General features: G+C 44.5%; 1 protein-coding gene across 3 annotated transcripts in view; it reads left to right on the top strand.

Annotated features, from left to right (window-relative positions):
* ydjc (YdjC chitooligosaccharide deacetylase homolog) overlaps window positions 1-14,103 on the top strand; it is a 118,392-nt gene extending 104,289 nt beyond the window's left edge. For all 3 annotated transcript variants that reach the window (XM_072475046.1, XM_072474883.1, XM_072474964.1), the window contains exon 6: window positions 12,746-14,103. In XM_072475046.1, coding sequence (XP_072331147.1) covers window positions 12,746-13,094 — 349 coding nt within the window. In that variant the 3' untranslated portion in view covers window positions 13,095-14,103. The remainder of the gene's footprint in view (window positions 1-12,745) is intronic.
* Window positions 14,104-17,600: the final 3,497 nt, after the last annotated feature.

The raw sequence follows: 17,600 nt of genomic DNA, 5'->3' as shown, positions 1-17,600 counted from the left end.
TCACTCCCTCAAAAAACTCAATCATGATAAATTGCCCGTAGTGTCCAAAAAGGTTATTGGGTTACGGGGATAGGGTGGAAGTGAGGGCTTAAGTGGGTCGGTGCAGACTTGATGGGCCGAATGGTCTTCTTCTGCACTGTATGTTCTATGTTATGTCCTCTGCCTCAAGAGGGCCGTTAATACTTGAATTGCAACATTTACTTTTGGCTCAAGACGAGTGCTGGAAAAACTCAGCAAGTCTGGCAGCATTTGTCGGGTGAGAAAACCAAGTTAACATTTTGAGTCCTTTGGCTCTTCATCAGAACTAAAGAGAGGAAGAATGTGTTGGCTATTAACGTGTGGCTGGGAGAGATTGCAACAGGATGTAACAACCTTCAGAACAAATGGCAGATGGCCGGGTGTGGGAGGGAGGGTTATCGCATTGGGAAACTAAGTGTATGGGATCTTTTTTTTTTTTAAAAAGCACTTAAGATGAAGTCTAAAGTTGTTGAAGTCAATGTCGAGTCTCGAGGACTGTAGCGTGCCCAAGCTGAAGATGAGATGCAGTTCCTCCAAATGCTGGTCCTGCAGCAGACCAAGGTCAAACACCTGGGCATGAGAGCAATAAATTATTTTGCTTATTATGACCTATTGGCTTGCCGATTTACTCAGATAACCTCTTGCAATCATTCCCAGAAAGAGAAAGATGTATTTTTTTTTATAGACTGGGAATTGAAAACTTCCTGGGCAGATTTCGATGCTCACACTTTGGGGAGTCCCGCATCGATGCTTTGGTTTGATTTCTAAGACTATCTGATTTGCTGTTGCCTGTCAGTTCAGAGAGACGATTGAACCACGGAGCAAGGTTCATACAGCCACAGGCCTGAAACATTAACAATTAACATTTTTCTTCTCTCCACAGGTGCTGCCTGACCTGCTGAGTATTTCTAACATTTTCTGTTTTTATTTGCCGTGAAGAAAGTCTCTTTTTACTTTCTATGCCATTGAGTTCTGTGTGTATGTGATAAGAGAACACTGCAGTCTTTAATTAATCTAAGATTGGATCTCTCCATCCAATGCTAAATGTGTGAAGTATAAGGACACTCAACAATATCAGATTATTACATTTTTTAAAACTTGTATTAGTAACCCCAGGTTAAAGAGGTGTGAATTGTCTCAAGCCAGGACAGTTGGTAGGATTTCGCAAGCCCAGGCCAGATGGTGGGGGATGAATGTAATGCGACATGAATCCAAGGTCCCGGTTGAGGCCGTACTCATGTGTGCGGAACTTGGCTATAAGTTTCTGCTCTGCGATTCTGCGTTGCCGCGCGTCCTGAAGGCAGCCTTGGAGAACGCTTACCCGAAGATCAGAGGCTGAATGCCCTCGACTGCTGAAGTGTTCCCCGACTGGAAGGGAACATTCCTGCCTGGCGATTGTTGCACGATGTCCGTTCATTCGTTGTCGCAGCGTCTGCATGGTCTCGTCAATGTATCAATCTTCGGGACATCCTTTCCTGCAGCGTATGAGGTAGACAACGTTGGCCGAGTCGCACGAGTATGTACCGCGTACCCGGTGGGTGGTGTTCTCACGTGTAATGATGATACCCATGTCGATGATCTGGCACGTCTTGCAGAGATTGCCATGACAGGGTTGTGTGGTGTCGTGGTCACTGTTCTGAAGACTGGGTAGTTTGCTGCAAACAATGGTTTGTTTGAGGTTGCGCAGTTGTTTGAAGGCAAGTAGTGGGGATGACCTTGGCGAGATGTTTGTCTTCATCGATAATGTGTTGAAGGCTGCGAAGAAGATGTCGTAATTTCTCCGGGGAAGTACTGGAACGACGAAGGGTATTCTGTCGGTTGTGTCCCATGTTTGCCTTCTGAGGAGGTCGGTGCGGTTTTTTGCTGTGGCGCGTTGGAACTGTCGATCGATGAGTCGAGCGCCATATCCCGTTCGTACGAGGGCATCTTTCAGCATCTGTAGATGTCTGTTACGCTCCTCCACGTGTATACAGAGGGCTTGTCCATAGGGGATGGCTTCTTTAATGTGTTGAGGGTGGAAGCTGGAGAAGTGGAGCATCGTGAGGTTATCCGTGGGCTTACCGTAAAGCAAAGTGCTGAGGTGACTGTCTTTCTTAAATATATTCATTGGCTTGGCCTCCACAGCCTCTGTGGTACAGAATTCCACCAGTTTACGACTCTGAGTGAAGAAATTTCTCATCTCAGTCTTAAATGGCCTACCCCGTATTCTGAGACTGGGACCCCTTGTTCAAGAGGAAACAACATCCCTTCATCCAGTCTGTCCAGTCCTGTCATAAGTTTCAATAAGACCACCTCGCACTCTTCTAAATCCCAGTGAATACAGGCCCACTTGACCCAATCTCTCCTCATACGACAATCCTGCTATCCCAGGAATCAGTCCAGTGAACCTTCACTGCACTCCCTCTCTGCCAAGTATATCCTTTCTTGGATAAGGAGACCAAAACTGCATACAGTGCGTAGCACCTTTTGTAATGTTAGGAAAAACACAGCAACCAAATTGTGTACAGCAAGGCCTTTGAACATAAGAACATATGAACTAGGAGCAGGAGTAGGCCATCTGGCCCCTCGAGCCTGCTCCACCATTCAATGAGATCATGGCTGATCTTTTGTGGACTCAGCTCCACTTTCCGGCCCAAACACCATAACCCTTAATCCCTTTATTCTTCAAAAAACTATCTATCTTTATCTTAAAAACATTTAATGAAGGAGCCTCAACTGCTTCACCGGGCAGGGAATTCCATAGATTCACAACCCTTTGGGTGAAGAAGTTCCTCCTAAACTCAGTCCTAAATCTACTTCCCCTTATTTTGAGGCTATGCCCCCTAGTTCTGCTTTCACCCGCCAGTGGAAACAACCTGCCCGCATCTATCCTATCTATTCCCTTCATAATCTTATATGTTTCTATAAGATCCCCCCTCATCCTTCTAAATTCCAACGAGTACAGTCCCAGTCTACTCAACCTCTCCTCGTAATCCAACCCCTTCAGCTCTGGGATTAACCTAGTGAATCTCCTCTGCACACCCTCCAGTGCCAGTACGTCCTTTCTCAAGTAAGGAGACCAAAACTGAACACAATACTCCAAGTGTGGCCTCACTAACACCTTATACAATTGCAGCAGAACCTCCCTAGTCTTAAACTCCATCCCTCTAGCAATGAAGGACAAAATTCCATTTGCCTTCTTAATCACCTGTTGCACCTGAAAACCAACTTTTTGCGACTCATGCACTAGCACACCCAGGTCTCTCTGCACAGCAGCATGTTTTAATATTTTATCATTTAAATAGTAATCCCTTTTGCTGTTATTCCTACCAAAATGGATAACCTCACATTTGTCAACATTGTATTCCATCTGCCAGACCCTAGCCCATTCACTTAGCCTATCCAAATCCCTCTGCAGACTTCCAGTATCCTCTGCACTTTTTGCTTTACCACTTATCTTAGTGTCGTCTGCAAACTTGGACACATTGCCCTTGGTCCCCAACTCCAAATCATCTATGTAAATTGTGAACAGTTGTGGGCCCAACACTGATCCCTGAGGGACACCACTAGCTACTGATTGCCAACCAGAGAAACACCCATTAATCCCCACTCTTTGCTTTCTATTAATTAACCAATCCTCTATCCATGCTACTACTTTCCCCTTAATGCCATGCATCTTTATCTTATGCAACAACCTTTTGTGTGGAACCTTGTCAAAGGCTTGTCAAACAGCAATGTGATGCACTAAGTCCTCTCTTAAAGTTCTAATTTAAGGGGGTGGCAGGGTAGCACAGTTGCTTCACAGCGCCAGGTTCGATTCCCGCTTGGGTCACTGTCTGTGTGGAATCTGCACGTTCTCCCATTGTCTGTGGGGGTTTCCTCCGGGTGCTCTGGTTTCCTCCCACAAGTCCCGAAAGACGTGCCGTTAGGTGAATTGGACATTCTGAATTCTCCCTCTATACCCGAACAGGCGCCTGAATGTGGCGACTAGGGGATTTTCTCAGTAACTTCATTGTAGTGTTAATGTAAGCCTACTTGAGACAATAAAGATTATTATAATTACATTTCTGAAAATTGCGAACTTAAGTGAAACAACTTTAGGTGAACAATGTGTTCGCATCGGAATCCATTTTAAAACCGGAGTTGGGTTCCGTCGGACATAATTCGCCTGGAAAAATATGTACATATTGAAATACTGCACCTTATGTGCAGCCTATGCATTTTTTTTAAAAATGTACTTTGTGCCAAAGATGTATAAAACAGTAACAAATGAAATACACACTCCACAAAATCAGTCCACAGTTTGGGCAATTTTCCCCCTTTGATCCCCTCCTCCCCCACGACAAACAATTCGTCCATAAGCGTCATGAACAACCCCACCGCATCTCGACGGCCTACGCTGACCCCCTCAACTCAAACTCAATCTTCACCAACTGGGGAAAGTTATACAAGTCTCCCAGCCAGGCCACAAACCCCAGCAGCGCATCCGACCTCCAATTTAACAGGATCCTTCACTGGGCAATCAGTGAGGCGTAGGCCACAACATCGGCCCCTTCCCCGCCAGCAGATCCGGCTCTTCCGATACCTCAAAAATCACCAGCATCGGGTCCAGCCTGACCTGACCTACACCCCCACAATCTTAGATAGCTTCCCAAACACCGCCTCCCACTATCTCTCCAGCTTCTCGCCCGAGTCATATGTACCCTGTGCACCACTTAGAACTGAATCAAGCTCATCCTCAAGCAGGAGGTGGGTGAATTCACCCTCCGCACCGCCTCACACCACAGTCACCAATCTATTTCCCCCCCCCCCCCACCCAACGTCCTTCTCCCATTTGCCCTTGATCCTGACCCCTGCTAACGTCAAATTCCACCTGTGCATCGTAGCCCATTCCCTCATCACCTGAATCTCCCAAATACCTAACCTTTCCCTAGCTACCTTGAACAGCAACTCCTTCAAGTTGGCCCCTCCCACCCCGCCGCATTCACCAGAAACTTCCCGACATTCAGCTTATACCCAGAGAGGGCCCCAAACCTCTCCAATAGTCCCATGATCCTGCCCATATTCTCCAGCGGGTCCGATACAAACAGCCACAGGTCATCCACGTAGATTAAGTACATCCACTCCACCCGATCGAAGGCCTTCTCCGCATCCATAACCAACGATAATCTCCGGCACGCGACCCCCTGACGGGGTCATAACCACATTTACCAGCCTCCTGATATTGCTAGAGAGCTGTCGGTCCTTGGCAGAACCCGTTTGATCCTCAGCGACCACCCCTGGCACACATCCCTCCATCCTCCCCATCAACAACTTAGCCAGAACTTTCACGTCCACAATCAACAACGAAGTGGATCTGTACAACGCACACTCCAGCAGATCCTTTCCCTTGCTTCGGGATTAGCCTAATCGACGCCTGTGTCAACTTTTCTGCCAACGGCGACCCTTTTCCCCCCTCCGCCATTCCCACAATTATTGCTGCACCACAGTTCCCATCCAATTCGTTAGCCAGGTCTTTAACTGTTTTTTGTCGGGCTTGGTAGCCAGTAAGACATGCCAGTCTTGGGGAGAACCTCTCCTTCTACACCTTCCGCACCACCTTTTGCCGGAACCTCCCCTCTAATGGGCATAAAATGCCCAAACCAACACCTTCGAGCCAGAGCTTCCGTGTGCAACCACTCACTCCATGGCCGTCGACGGAAGTCTGCAAACTGTGCGTTTCGAGCTGATATAACTCGCAAAATAAAATATATCCTTAAGTATGTAAGAAATACAGGACAGATTGAAGGGAAAACATCGCAGGACAATGGGGAAAGAACCAGGGATTGGGACAGTCTGTGGTTGGATAGCTATTTCAAAGAGCAAGCACAGGAAATGGTGGACCGAATGTCTTATCTCCATGCTCCAGTTTAATTATTCTATGATTAGAAGCTGAGGAGAGATCCCCCAGTCTGGCCCTCTGACCCTTTCTCGGAACTCCACAGAAAGTCTCTGCCATATTTTCCTCTGCAAGGTTCAGAAACCTTATGCCCCCAAGCGCTTTCTTCTGGGGCTCTTCCATTCTTACAGTGAAACGCAGTTTTAAAAACATTCTCAGTAACCTTTCAATTCAGGACCATTGTGTTACACTTTCACATCACCAGTTATCTCTGCACACGGTCTTTGCTTGCATCAGTGATTTCCTTCCCCAGTATTTGTTGACAACATTGAGTCCTTTGTCAGAGATGACTACCCAAGCCCTTTCTCTTTTATTCTTTCACAGGACACCGGTGTCGCTGGCTAGAAAATCCCCTAATTGCCCCAAGAAGGTGGTGGTGAGCTGCCCCCTTGAACCCACAGTGCAGTTTGGGAGGCAATTCCAGGATTTGGATTCAGTTACAGTGAAGGAATGATAATATAGGTCCCAGTCAGGATGAGTGACTTGGATGGGAACTTCCAGGTGGCGGTGTTCCCATGTATCTGATGCCCTTGTCTTCCAGATGGTAGTGATCGTAAGTTTGGAAGGTTCTGCCTAAGGAGCCTTGTGAAGTTCCTGCGGTGCACCTTATAGATGGTACACACGGCTGCTACTGTGCATGTTTGTGGAAGGAGGAGCAATGAAGCGGGGCTGCTTTGTCCTGGATGGTGTTGAGCTTCTTGAGTGTTGTTGGAGCTGCACTCATCCAGGCACGTGGAGAGTATTCCATCACACTCCTGCCTTGTGCCTTGCAGGCGATGGACGACTATGGAGAGGCAGGAGGCGAGTTACTCACTCTGACCTGCTCTTGTAGTCACAGTATGTGCATGGCTGTTCCAGTTCAGATTCTGATCAGTGCTAACCCCCAGGATGTCGATAGTGGGGGTTGTGATAGAAATGCTATTGAATGTCACGGGGAGATAACTTTGTTATTTGAGATGGTCATGATTGGCACTTCTCCGATGTGAATGTTGCTTGCCACTTGTCAGCCCAAGCATGAATGTTGTCCATGTTTTGCATATCGGCAGATTACTTCAGTATCTGAGGAGTCATGAATAATGATGAAAATTATGCAATCATCAGTGAACACCCCTATTTCTGACCTTATGGTAGAGGGAACGTCATTGAAGCTGACTCCTGCAGTGATATCCTGGGACTGAGATGAATGGCCTCCAACAACCACCATCCTTTGTGCTAACCAGTGGACCACTTTCCCGATTCCCATTGATTCCAGTGTTGCTAGGGCTCCTTGATGCCGCACTTTGTCAACTGAGGCCTTGATGTCAAGAAGTGTCATCCTCACCTCCCTTCACCTCTGCGGTTCAGCTCCTTTGTCCATGTTTGGACTAAGACTGTAACAAGGTTAGGAGCTGTGGTGGAACTCAAACTGAGCGTTAGCAAGCAGGTGATTTCTGAGTAAGTGCTGTTTGATAGCAGTGTCAGTGACTCCTCCCATCACTTTACTGATGATCGAGAGTAGACTGATGGTGCAGTCATTTTCAAGGTTGGGTTTGTGTACAGGACATGCCTGGGCAGGATGGGGATATTGGTGGAGTCGCCACCTCCAGTGAGTTTTTTAATTGTCCACCACCATTTACGGCTGGATGTGCCAGGATTGCAGAGCTTAGGTCTGATGGTTGTGGAATCGCTTAGCTCTTATTTCCTGCTTATGCTGTTTAGCACACAAGTAATCGATTGTAGCTACTCCAGGTTGACACCTTATTTTTAGGCGTGTCTGATGCTGTTCCTGGCTTGCCTTCTTGCACTCTTCGTTGATAGCCATGATGTGGAGATGCCGGCGTTGGACTGGGGTGGGCTCAGTAAGAAGTCTTACAATACCAGGTTGAAGTCCAACAGGTTTATTTGGAATCACTAGCTTTCAGAGCGTCACCCCTTCATCGGGTGAGTCTCACCTGATGAAGAAGCAATGCTCTGAAAGTTAAGTGATGCCAAATAAACCTGTTGGACTTTAACCTGGTGTTGTAAAACTTCTTACTCTTCATTGAACCAGGGTTGATCCCCCCCCAGCTCGATGGTAATGGTAGAGTTGGGAATATGCCAGGCCATGAGGTCACAGATTACAGTTCTGCTGATAGCCCTCACCTCATGGAGCCATCTTGAGTCACAAGATTGGTTATCCCAGATAGCACAATGGTAGTGCCACACAACATGAGGGAGGAAATTTGGGACTTTTATCTCCACAAGGATTGTGAGGTGGTCATTCCTACCAATAGCGTCATTGTTAGATGCACCTGCGACAGCTAGATTGGTGAAGTTGAGGTCAGGTTGGTCTTTTTCCACTTGTTAGTTGCCTCACCTCTTGCTGCATCTGTCTTTTGGGGCCTGATCTGTAGTGATGCTATTAAGCCACTCGTGGCGATGGGGGTTGAAGTCTCCCACCCTCTACATTCTGCACCCTATTACTCTCAGTGGTGTTAAACATGGAGTACTGATTCATCAACCATGGGGGGTGGTAGGGGTCAGTACATAGAAATCAGCAGGACATGTCCTTGTCCATGTTTGATCTGATACCATGAGACTTCATGGGGTCCCGAGTCAATGTTGAGAACTACCAGGGCACCCCTCTCCTGACCGTCTATCCTTGTATTGCCACCTCTGATAGATCTGTTTGGTGGGACGGGAAATACCCAAAGATGGTGATGGTCCTGTTTTTTAATGCAAATTATTTTGTTCCCCCACTGGGCCATCAGTCACTTGTTCCTTTGTTCTGCTATTAACACAATCTACTATCTTATCTCCACGCTACAATCAGCATCGTCAGTCTTTAACACTGCCATTAAGTTCTTTTATTTTGTACTCTTGTATATCTTTTTCCAATCGCTCCTAGTTCACACCTCTCCCAGATCTTTTCTTTTCTTCATCCACTCAGTATAAAATCAATCATGTTTCTCCCTCTCTTCGACTCGAGAAAATCATATGGACTCAAAACGTTAACTGTTTTTCTATCCACAGATGCTGATTTGTTCCAGTACTTTCTGTTTTTATTATGGTGATTGTGGTGTTTGGGGACATTGCATGTTTCCATGAGTGGTGATTCCATGAGTGGCGACTATGTTAGACTATTAATTGACTAGTCGGTGCGACAGCTCTTGCAATTGTGACACAAACAGCAAGAGCAGTAAAGATGCAGGGTCGACGGGGCTGTGTGACTTCTGGTGCCCAGGTCAGTGCCAGGTAGTCCGTCTTGTTCTGTTCAACCCATAACCTTCGAATGGGTTTCCAGTGCTTGACCAAATCTCCAGAGATTCATGTTGCAGATTTCCATTAACTTACTGTATGCTGATCTGGGAATCTCCCACACCAACTCCACTCCCAATATTTCAGACAAACTTTCCATTGCTCTGTTAACGGTAATGACACATGCAACTCCATTGATGATGCACACAATCAACATGAAAATGGCAACACACATTGGGAACAGACCTTTAAAATGAAACCATATTGTGGAGTCACAAAGTGAGGCCTTTTTGTAATGACCAGTTTGGTGAGGCTGACTGAGGATAAATATTGACCAGGACAGCAGGGATAATTCCCCTGCTCTTTAAAATAGTATAATTAAATATTTTTGTGTCCACATAAGGACAGATGGCACCTCGATTTTGACAGCCAGCATTTCAGTACTGCTATACACCGTTGACCTAAACTTTTGTGCTGAAGTCTCTGGTGTGGAACACACTGGTTAACTGCAAGTAGCTCAGATCTAATGTGCAATAGTTTCCAAACCAATGTTCAGCTGAGCGCACAGCCTGGATGATACTGCACAAGTCTTATTCTGTCAAATGTTTCTGCAGGCGCAAAATAAATTTAAAGATCCCAAGCCTTAGAAAAACTGGTCACGCACAATGAAATTTTGAGGGAAAACATTAATCCAAGTCCTTGTATTTTCACTGTTTATATAACTCCTATCCTCCATTTATTTGCCAAGTTTTAGACCTGATCCTTTGTGCATAATCCCAGGTTCAAACCTAACCCATCTTGGGATCCTGCCACACCTTTACAAAATGCTGTCATTTGGATCAATTATCCAAAGATTGTTGCTTTCAAAGCAGACTTCAAGATCAAGTTACTTAACATTTGTTTTGGCACTGTGTTTTCTTTCATGGGATGTGGTTTATTGCTCATTTCTAAATGTCCTGGGAAGGTGGCAGCGAGCTGCCTCTTGATCCATTGCTGACCACTTGGTGTGGGCACTCCGTGTTGTTAGAAAGGGAGTTCCAGGACTTTGATCCCACAACAATGAAGGAATGGAGATATAGTTCCAAGTCAGCAAGGTGCGTCACTTGGAGGCGGCCCTTAATCTTCTGTAATCAACAGATCGGGCAGTGTCAGAAAGGTTATCGACCAGAAACTTTAACTCTGTTCCTCTCGCCCTGGGCTTTGCCAGATCATAGTACAGCGCAGGAAGCCATTCGGCCCATCGAGTCTGCACCGACTCACTTAAGCCCTCACTTCCATCCTATCCTTGTAACCCAATAACCCCTCCTAACCTTTTTTAGTCACGAAGGGCAATTTATCATGGCCAATCCACCTAACCTGCACGTCTTTGGACTGTGGGAGGAAACCCACACACACAAGGAGAGAACATGCAGACTCTGCACAGACGGTGACCCAGTGGGGAATCGAACCTGGGACCCTGGCGCTCTGATGCCACAGTGCTAGCCACTTGTGCTGCCCTGATGTGTTTGCTAAAATAAATTTAGAGTACCCAATTCATTTTTACCAATTAAGGGGCAATTTAGCATGGCCAATCCATCTACCCTGCACATCTTGGGGTTGTGGGTGCGACACCCACAGGGAGAATGTGCAAACTCCACATGGCCAGTGAGCCAGAGTCGGTATCGAACCAGGGACCTCGGCACCGTGAGGCAGCAGTGCTAACCACTGCCACCGTGCTGCCTGTGCCAGATCTGTTGAGTGCACTCAGGATTTTGTTTCCATTTCAGATTTCCAGCAGCTGCTGTATTTGATTTCTGCATTAATTTTTGTTAGCAGTCATTCTTTAGCAGTAGCTTCTAACCCACAGTTTACTCCAAATGTTTCTGCCTTACTACTTCCACCTCTTCAGAGCACATGGGCGTTACTTTTGACACTTACTGCCTTTGTGTAACTCAAGTCTGATTCATTATGTACATATTCAGAATAGTATGGGAATGAGCAAAACACCGCAGTTCAAATTCTGGCTGGATGATAAACTACACACTGGGAAACTGAAGTTACATAATCTCTGCAAACTGCCCATTAAAGCAATGTCATTCATAGCCCATTCATATTTTTGAGAAAAACACTCCCTTTCTAACCCATGATTTTGGCAGTGTTCGCATCAGTCACAATGCTCCAGTTCCATGCTACATGTTTGGGACAAGCTCGATAGACCAACTGGTCTGGTGCGGTCTGTATTTTCAATTGCTTTGCAAGTTTCCTTTTTAAGATTAATTCAGCAGTCGACTAGAATGGGCACAGATTTAAGCCACCTAATTTGAGTGTAAAGGCTTTAATAAGTTGTTAGCTACAAATCCTCCTCCGAAACAGGGCCGGGTTGTTGACTTGTACAAGCTGCCTGGCACATTTAACGCCTACAGGAATCACCGTTATAGTGAAGGACAAGCTTGGAAATGACTGATGCAGCAGCTTATCCGTTGCAATCAGAGAGTCGAAACCCCAAATACTAACATGACGGGTGACGTAAATAAATGAAACCATAAAAAGCAAACAAAGCACTGATGTGACTGCATTTTTGGAACAATGGAATGAAGGGGAGCCTATTAAGATATAGAATCTTGCACCAAACACACTTGGGAGCTGCACAGTTTTGGTCTCATGGACTCAATAGAGAAGGCGCAAATAGACAATTAACTAGACTTGTACAGTGCTCAGAGGTTTACATCCTTCAGGAAAATTTGAACAGCCTTAAGACTCTTCTCTAGAAAGGGGAATCCCAAAGAATGACTTGATAAAATTATTTCTTAAGGCGGTTTAAATAGGGCACACGTGGAAAATATGTTCCCACTTGTAATGGCTCCTAGTTTGGACTTTGTCCACCAGATAATCACTGACAGGAAATTCAGAAGTAACACATGCAGGAGAAAGGAACAGAAGGACGTGGTGAGAATATAGGAAGGTGGCTATTGGAATGCAGGCCTTTCTATCTCCAGGACTAGAATACAAGGGTCTGGAAGTATTCTATACAACTATACAAAGTCCTGGTCAGACCGCACCTGACGCACTGAGAGCAGTTCTAGCACCACACCTCAGGAAGAATATATTGGTCTTGCAGGGAGTGCAGAGTGGGATTTATTAGAATACTATCTGGACTTCAAGGATGAAGCTTCATGGCAAGGTTAAACACACTAGGATTGTGTTCCCTGGGATGATTTGGTTTAAGGTTAAGATATTTAGATAACAAGAGTTGAAAACTATTTCTGCTGTTTCAAAAGTCTAGGACTAGGGCACATTGTCTAAATGATCTGCATGTCTGCTGTAAATCTAATTGCACATCAGTTTCTGGGGTGACCAACTGAGGGACCATTTTGCAAAACACTTGCTTGGCTGCAAGTCTCCCCCCATCTCTCCTTCACTGCTATTAATAGGCGCTATTCCATTTGCAAACATGACAAGTTTTACATTTCATTGCACTCCCGTAACAGCCTCCCCGAACAGGCGCCGGAATGTGGCGACTAGGGGCTTTTCACAGTAACTTCATTTGAAGCCTACTTGTGACAATAAGCGATTTTCATTTCATTTCTGATGACTGCTTTGAATTTTATTACTCAGGTGGACAGATATCTACATTGGTCTAACGACAATGGGAGAAAACATGTCCATTTCAAACATCCAGAGAGTAATCGAGAATGCCATCGCCACAAGGAAAGTAAAGCAACATTTGGACATCTCCTGTGGGAAAAAGTTCCGATCGCTGCAAGATGATGCAATATTGACAATGGAACTAATGGTGCACCCTGGTTATTGCAGCTTTCCTGAAGAGGGAGGATGTGGTGAAGGACCCGATGAGTTTTCAATGTCTGCAGACAGATTTCATGAACTGCAAACCCTCAAGGAGTCAAAGCTACTAAAATATTATGAGGATAAAAATATACAACTGTGTTCTTTTAAAGACTTATAATGGAAATAATGGTTAGCAAAGCGATGCTTCAGAGGGAGGGGGAAGAATATAGCGTTGAAATTTTCAGAGTATATGGTGCGACAGTGTCTGCCAGAAATCCTTTCAAATTAATTAACATGGCATTACACAAAAATGCACGGTCATTAGAGAAATGGAATTGGAAATAATCCAATATTTCACTGATCATACAGAAAAATGCGTAATCTTTAATGGAATTGAAATGTAACCACTGACAAAACCCCTTTGATTACCTCTAGTCCCAATCAGAGCAGATGTCCGTGCCAGTTCTGAAACACTTTATACGGTGATCAATGGAATTATTTATTCTGTGTTACTCTTCCTTGGAAATAGAAATTAGGTGAGGTGTTATGAATATTTCAAAGCATTCCATCCACCGAATCAAAAGGGAACCAAAGTTGATGAGACCTCAGAAGCTTGTATTTAGAAAGCACTAAATATCTACACTTTTTAAAACAGGTACTGTACATAGAAAATTATGAAACAATTGTGCAATAACTTGAAATTCAATATGAAGGCATGGTAAAAAAAAATCATTGCTCAATGATTAAAATAGGTGTTTGGTCTATAGGCATTAGGTTAGAAATTTAAAAAAAAACTGGTGTCTGAAATTATTCAATTGAATTTGTTTACAGTATGCACCTGCATTAACTAGAGCAAGTCTCTTGATGCAAACTACTGTATTACCATCTTAGAAGTAATTCTTGCGTGGGAGACTCCCAGTGGAAACAACCTCCTGAAACACTACACTTAATGCTGACCATGAGGTTATTTCACAACTATGAAGTGGACTGCAGAGTATCTTGGGTCTACAAGGCTGCTTATTTACTTTAAAAAAATAAACTGTTGCACTCCAGTATATTGCTATTTAAAAAAAACTGCTTTGTATACGAATTTTGACTGAAATGAGACTGGGCGTTGTTGTACGTTATAAAAATTTCAAATGAATCTTCATAGAATTGGCAAATAAAATTATTTGGTTCATATTAAATGCTGCAAAGAATCTATGGTATTAACACCTGGAAACGAGGACGTACAGACGGAAGATGAATAGGTTGTACTATGAGCAGCATTCCCCAGGTTCTTCTGGTTTAATGTCTTCCGAAATGCATTTGCAACCCATTTCTGCCTCCAGGTGAATTGCCTCCAGGAAGTTTTGCCTCCCCAGCCCTCTAAATTCATCACTCACCTGTTGAAGGAGCTGCCCTCCGAAAGCTAGTGATTCAAAATAAACCTTTTGGGTTTTAACCTGGCGTGCTTACTGTGCCCATCCCAGTCCAACTCCAGCATCTCCACATCATCTCTAAATTCATCACTGACAAATATATATCCAGCTCTCTGTTGAAACCTCTCATGGAATCCATCTCCACCACCCTCCCAGACAGCGGATTTCAAACCCCAATAGCATCCGTGGAGAGAGAAACGAGAGTTAATGTTTTGAGTCCAACTTGACTCAAGTTCTGAAGAGTCACATTGGACTTGAAACGTTAACTCTAGTTTCTCTCTGCCACACCTGCTGCTCATTTCCAACATGCTGTTTAACTTTCAGATTTCCAGCATTATACTATTTCGCTTTTACATAGCTGTCGTCTCCTTTAAAAAAAAAAACCTCCGTGCACATCAGGTTGCACAAATAATAACATTTTCACAACCATAACTTCAATATAAACAAAGCTTCATTCAATGAAAGTACCAAACAAGGTGCATTGTCCTGGTAAGTGCGGAGGTAAAAAAAAAAGCAGAATCATTCTTTCCAGGTTAAAATCTTACCAATGCTGCAAATTTGCATGTTAAATTACATTTCAGATAGTTATCTTTAATGAAGAATGCACCCCTGAAGCATACAATGTCTTTGCTCTTATACTGTGCTCTGGTTTTAGTTTAGATCTCCAGATTTTCCTTTGATATGCAAACTTGCTCGATTCTCAAGTTTATTGAAAAGAGTTTATCAAGTGGTGCTGTACGATGGTGCAAAGAATTTCAAAATGCTGCTCATAAAAGTGAAGGCTACATGAAAGGTTGCACAATATCTAAAGTAGCATTACAGAATTAGCAACCAATACTGGTAAATATTCTAGCCACAGAATCATTACCGTGACGGCTAGCTCCGAAACAGTGAAGTCACACTGAAAAGATCCTCCCCAGAATATCAAGACAGGCAAAGTTTGTATAATGGGGTTTCCTCCTCTTTTTTACTAGGCCTGCAAGTCCACAATCACCAACCGCTCCCTGGTGCTTCACTGCGTGCAAACACGGAAATGTTTCACCAGATTAGGTGGATTGGCCATGATAAATTGCCCTTAAAGTGTCCAAAATTGCCCTTGGTGTTGGGTGGGGTTACTGGGTTATGGGGATAGGGTGGAGGTCTTGACCTTGAGTAGGGTGCTCTTTCCAAGAGCCAGTGCAGACTCGATGGGCTGAATGGCCTCCTTCTGCACTGTAAATTCTATGATAATCATCTATTCTAGGAGATCATTTTTATGGTGAAAGCCATCACAGCCAAACTCTGGATTCTCACCCAACATTTACATAAATTGCAGCTTTTTAAGCTAGAAACTGGGAACAGAAGCCAGGGACGTAACTCTCCTCTTTAGCCAAGGGTCACGAAGACCAGTTTTAACATCACAGTTGTCTGCCCGAGGTCATGTCAGCACACAGAATCCCTGTAGTGCAGAAAGAGGCCATTCTTTTTGTTAAGTTTAGAGTACCCAATTTTTTTTCCACTTAAGGGGTAATTTAGCGTGGCCAATTCACCTACACTGCACATCTTTTAGGGTTATGGGGGTGAGACCCATGCCGACATGAAGAGAATGTGCAAACTCCACATAGACAGTGGCCCGGGGCTGGAATCAAACCCTCAGCGCTCCTCCCCAGCGGTCCTCAGCGCTGTGCAACAGCAGGGCTAACCACTGCACCACCGTCGGAGGCCATTCAGTCCAGAGTCTGCACTGATTCTCCAAAAGAGCACTCTACCTAGGTCTTTTCCCTGTAACCCCACCTAATCTTTTTTTTTTTTTAAATAAACACTTGGGGGCAATTTGGCGTGGCCAATCCACCTAGCCCCTGCACATCTTTGGACTGAGGGAGGAAACCCACGCAGCCATGAGGTGAACGTGCAAACTCCACAGTCACCGGAGGTCAGAATCGTACCCGTGTCTCTAGCGCTGAGGCAGTAGTGCTAACAGCAGAACCCAAGCAGTTGACGTGGGTCGGTATGGCTCAGTGCTTCACTAAGAATGCAGTCAAATCCAGTAAACATAGATAGCATCATTTATAGACGGGAACAGTAAAGTCAATGATGAGGGGCTGTCAAGTGAGAATGAAAATCTAGTCTATTTGAAAAGCAAAACGAGGCAACTTTTAAAATTATTTTTAAACTTATTAAAATGCATTATGCTGGAAATTAATTAATATTGAAAGAAGGAAAGCGGACACAGGAACAGGCCCTTCGACCCTCCAAGCCTGTGCCGACCATGGTGCCCTAACCTTTTTAAAAAAACTTTCTGACCTTACACGGTCCTCGATTTCCTCCCTATTCATGTATCCACCAATACTAGTAGTCAAGGAATGTATTTACATCCAAGCTATCGACTGGAGACTGGCACCTGCAGATCAATCTCCAGCCAGGGAATTACCCTATGGTTTGGTTCCTGCCTGGCTCCATCTCTGCTGTCCATGGAGACACCAAAAGAAATTGCTCCTATGCTCTTTTGCCACTTGCTTACTTTAGATGGCTTGACGACGGGGCGCATTATCTGGATCACTTGTTTTATCTTGAACCAGGTCAGCTGGATTTACACAGAGAGAATTATCCCCCCACAGGTGAGAAAGCTTTTTTTTTTAAAAAAGAGCAAGGTGTGGGGAAAAAAAGCACATTTAGATTAAAATCAGACAGGTTCCACAAGTTTCCAGAAGATCCAATGGTAGCACCCTTAATCACTTTGCAAAGCGATTTTGATTTTGCACAATATTAACATGTATGAGACTTGTTCCTCCACTCCATTCTAAAATGAGGCTGTGGATGCTGAACACTGGATTCACTACAAGTTGTGAGTTAGTGCAAAGTGAAAATGTTACCATTTAAAGCCACACCAGTTGTTTGCAATTGGCATAAATCTCATTTTTCTATATAGTTACTATAATAGTCCCAAAAGAATCCAAAATGTATGCATTTTGTCAATTTAATAGATGGACAGTAGCATTTTCATTTTATCTAGAGCAAAACAAAAAATGTGAACATCAGACTTAAAATCCTATCCCTTTTCCATAGAATCACCACAGTACAGAAGATGATCATTATTAGCCCATCAAGTCTGTACCAGCCCTCCAAACGAGCACTCCACAGAGGCCCACTCCCCCACTCAATCCCCATAACCCCAGTTAACCTACACATCTTTGGACACCAAGGGCAAGTTTATTTTTTAAGCATAGACAATCCACCTAACCTGCACATCTTTGGACTGTGGGGGGAAACCGGAGCACCCCGTG

Source organism: Scyliorhinus torazame, chromosome 1, assembly GCF_047496885.1.
Source record: "Scyliorhinus torazame isolate Kashiwa2021f chromosome 1, sScyTor2.1, whole genome shotgun sequence".
NCBI classification, from domain to species: domain Eukaryota; kingdom Metazoa; phylum Chordata; class Chondrichthyes; order Carcharhiniformes; family Scyliorhinidae; genus Scyliorhinus; species Scyliorhinus torazame.
This window is presented reverse-complemented; position numbering and strand designations above follow the sequence as displayed.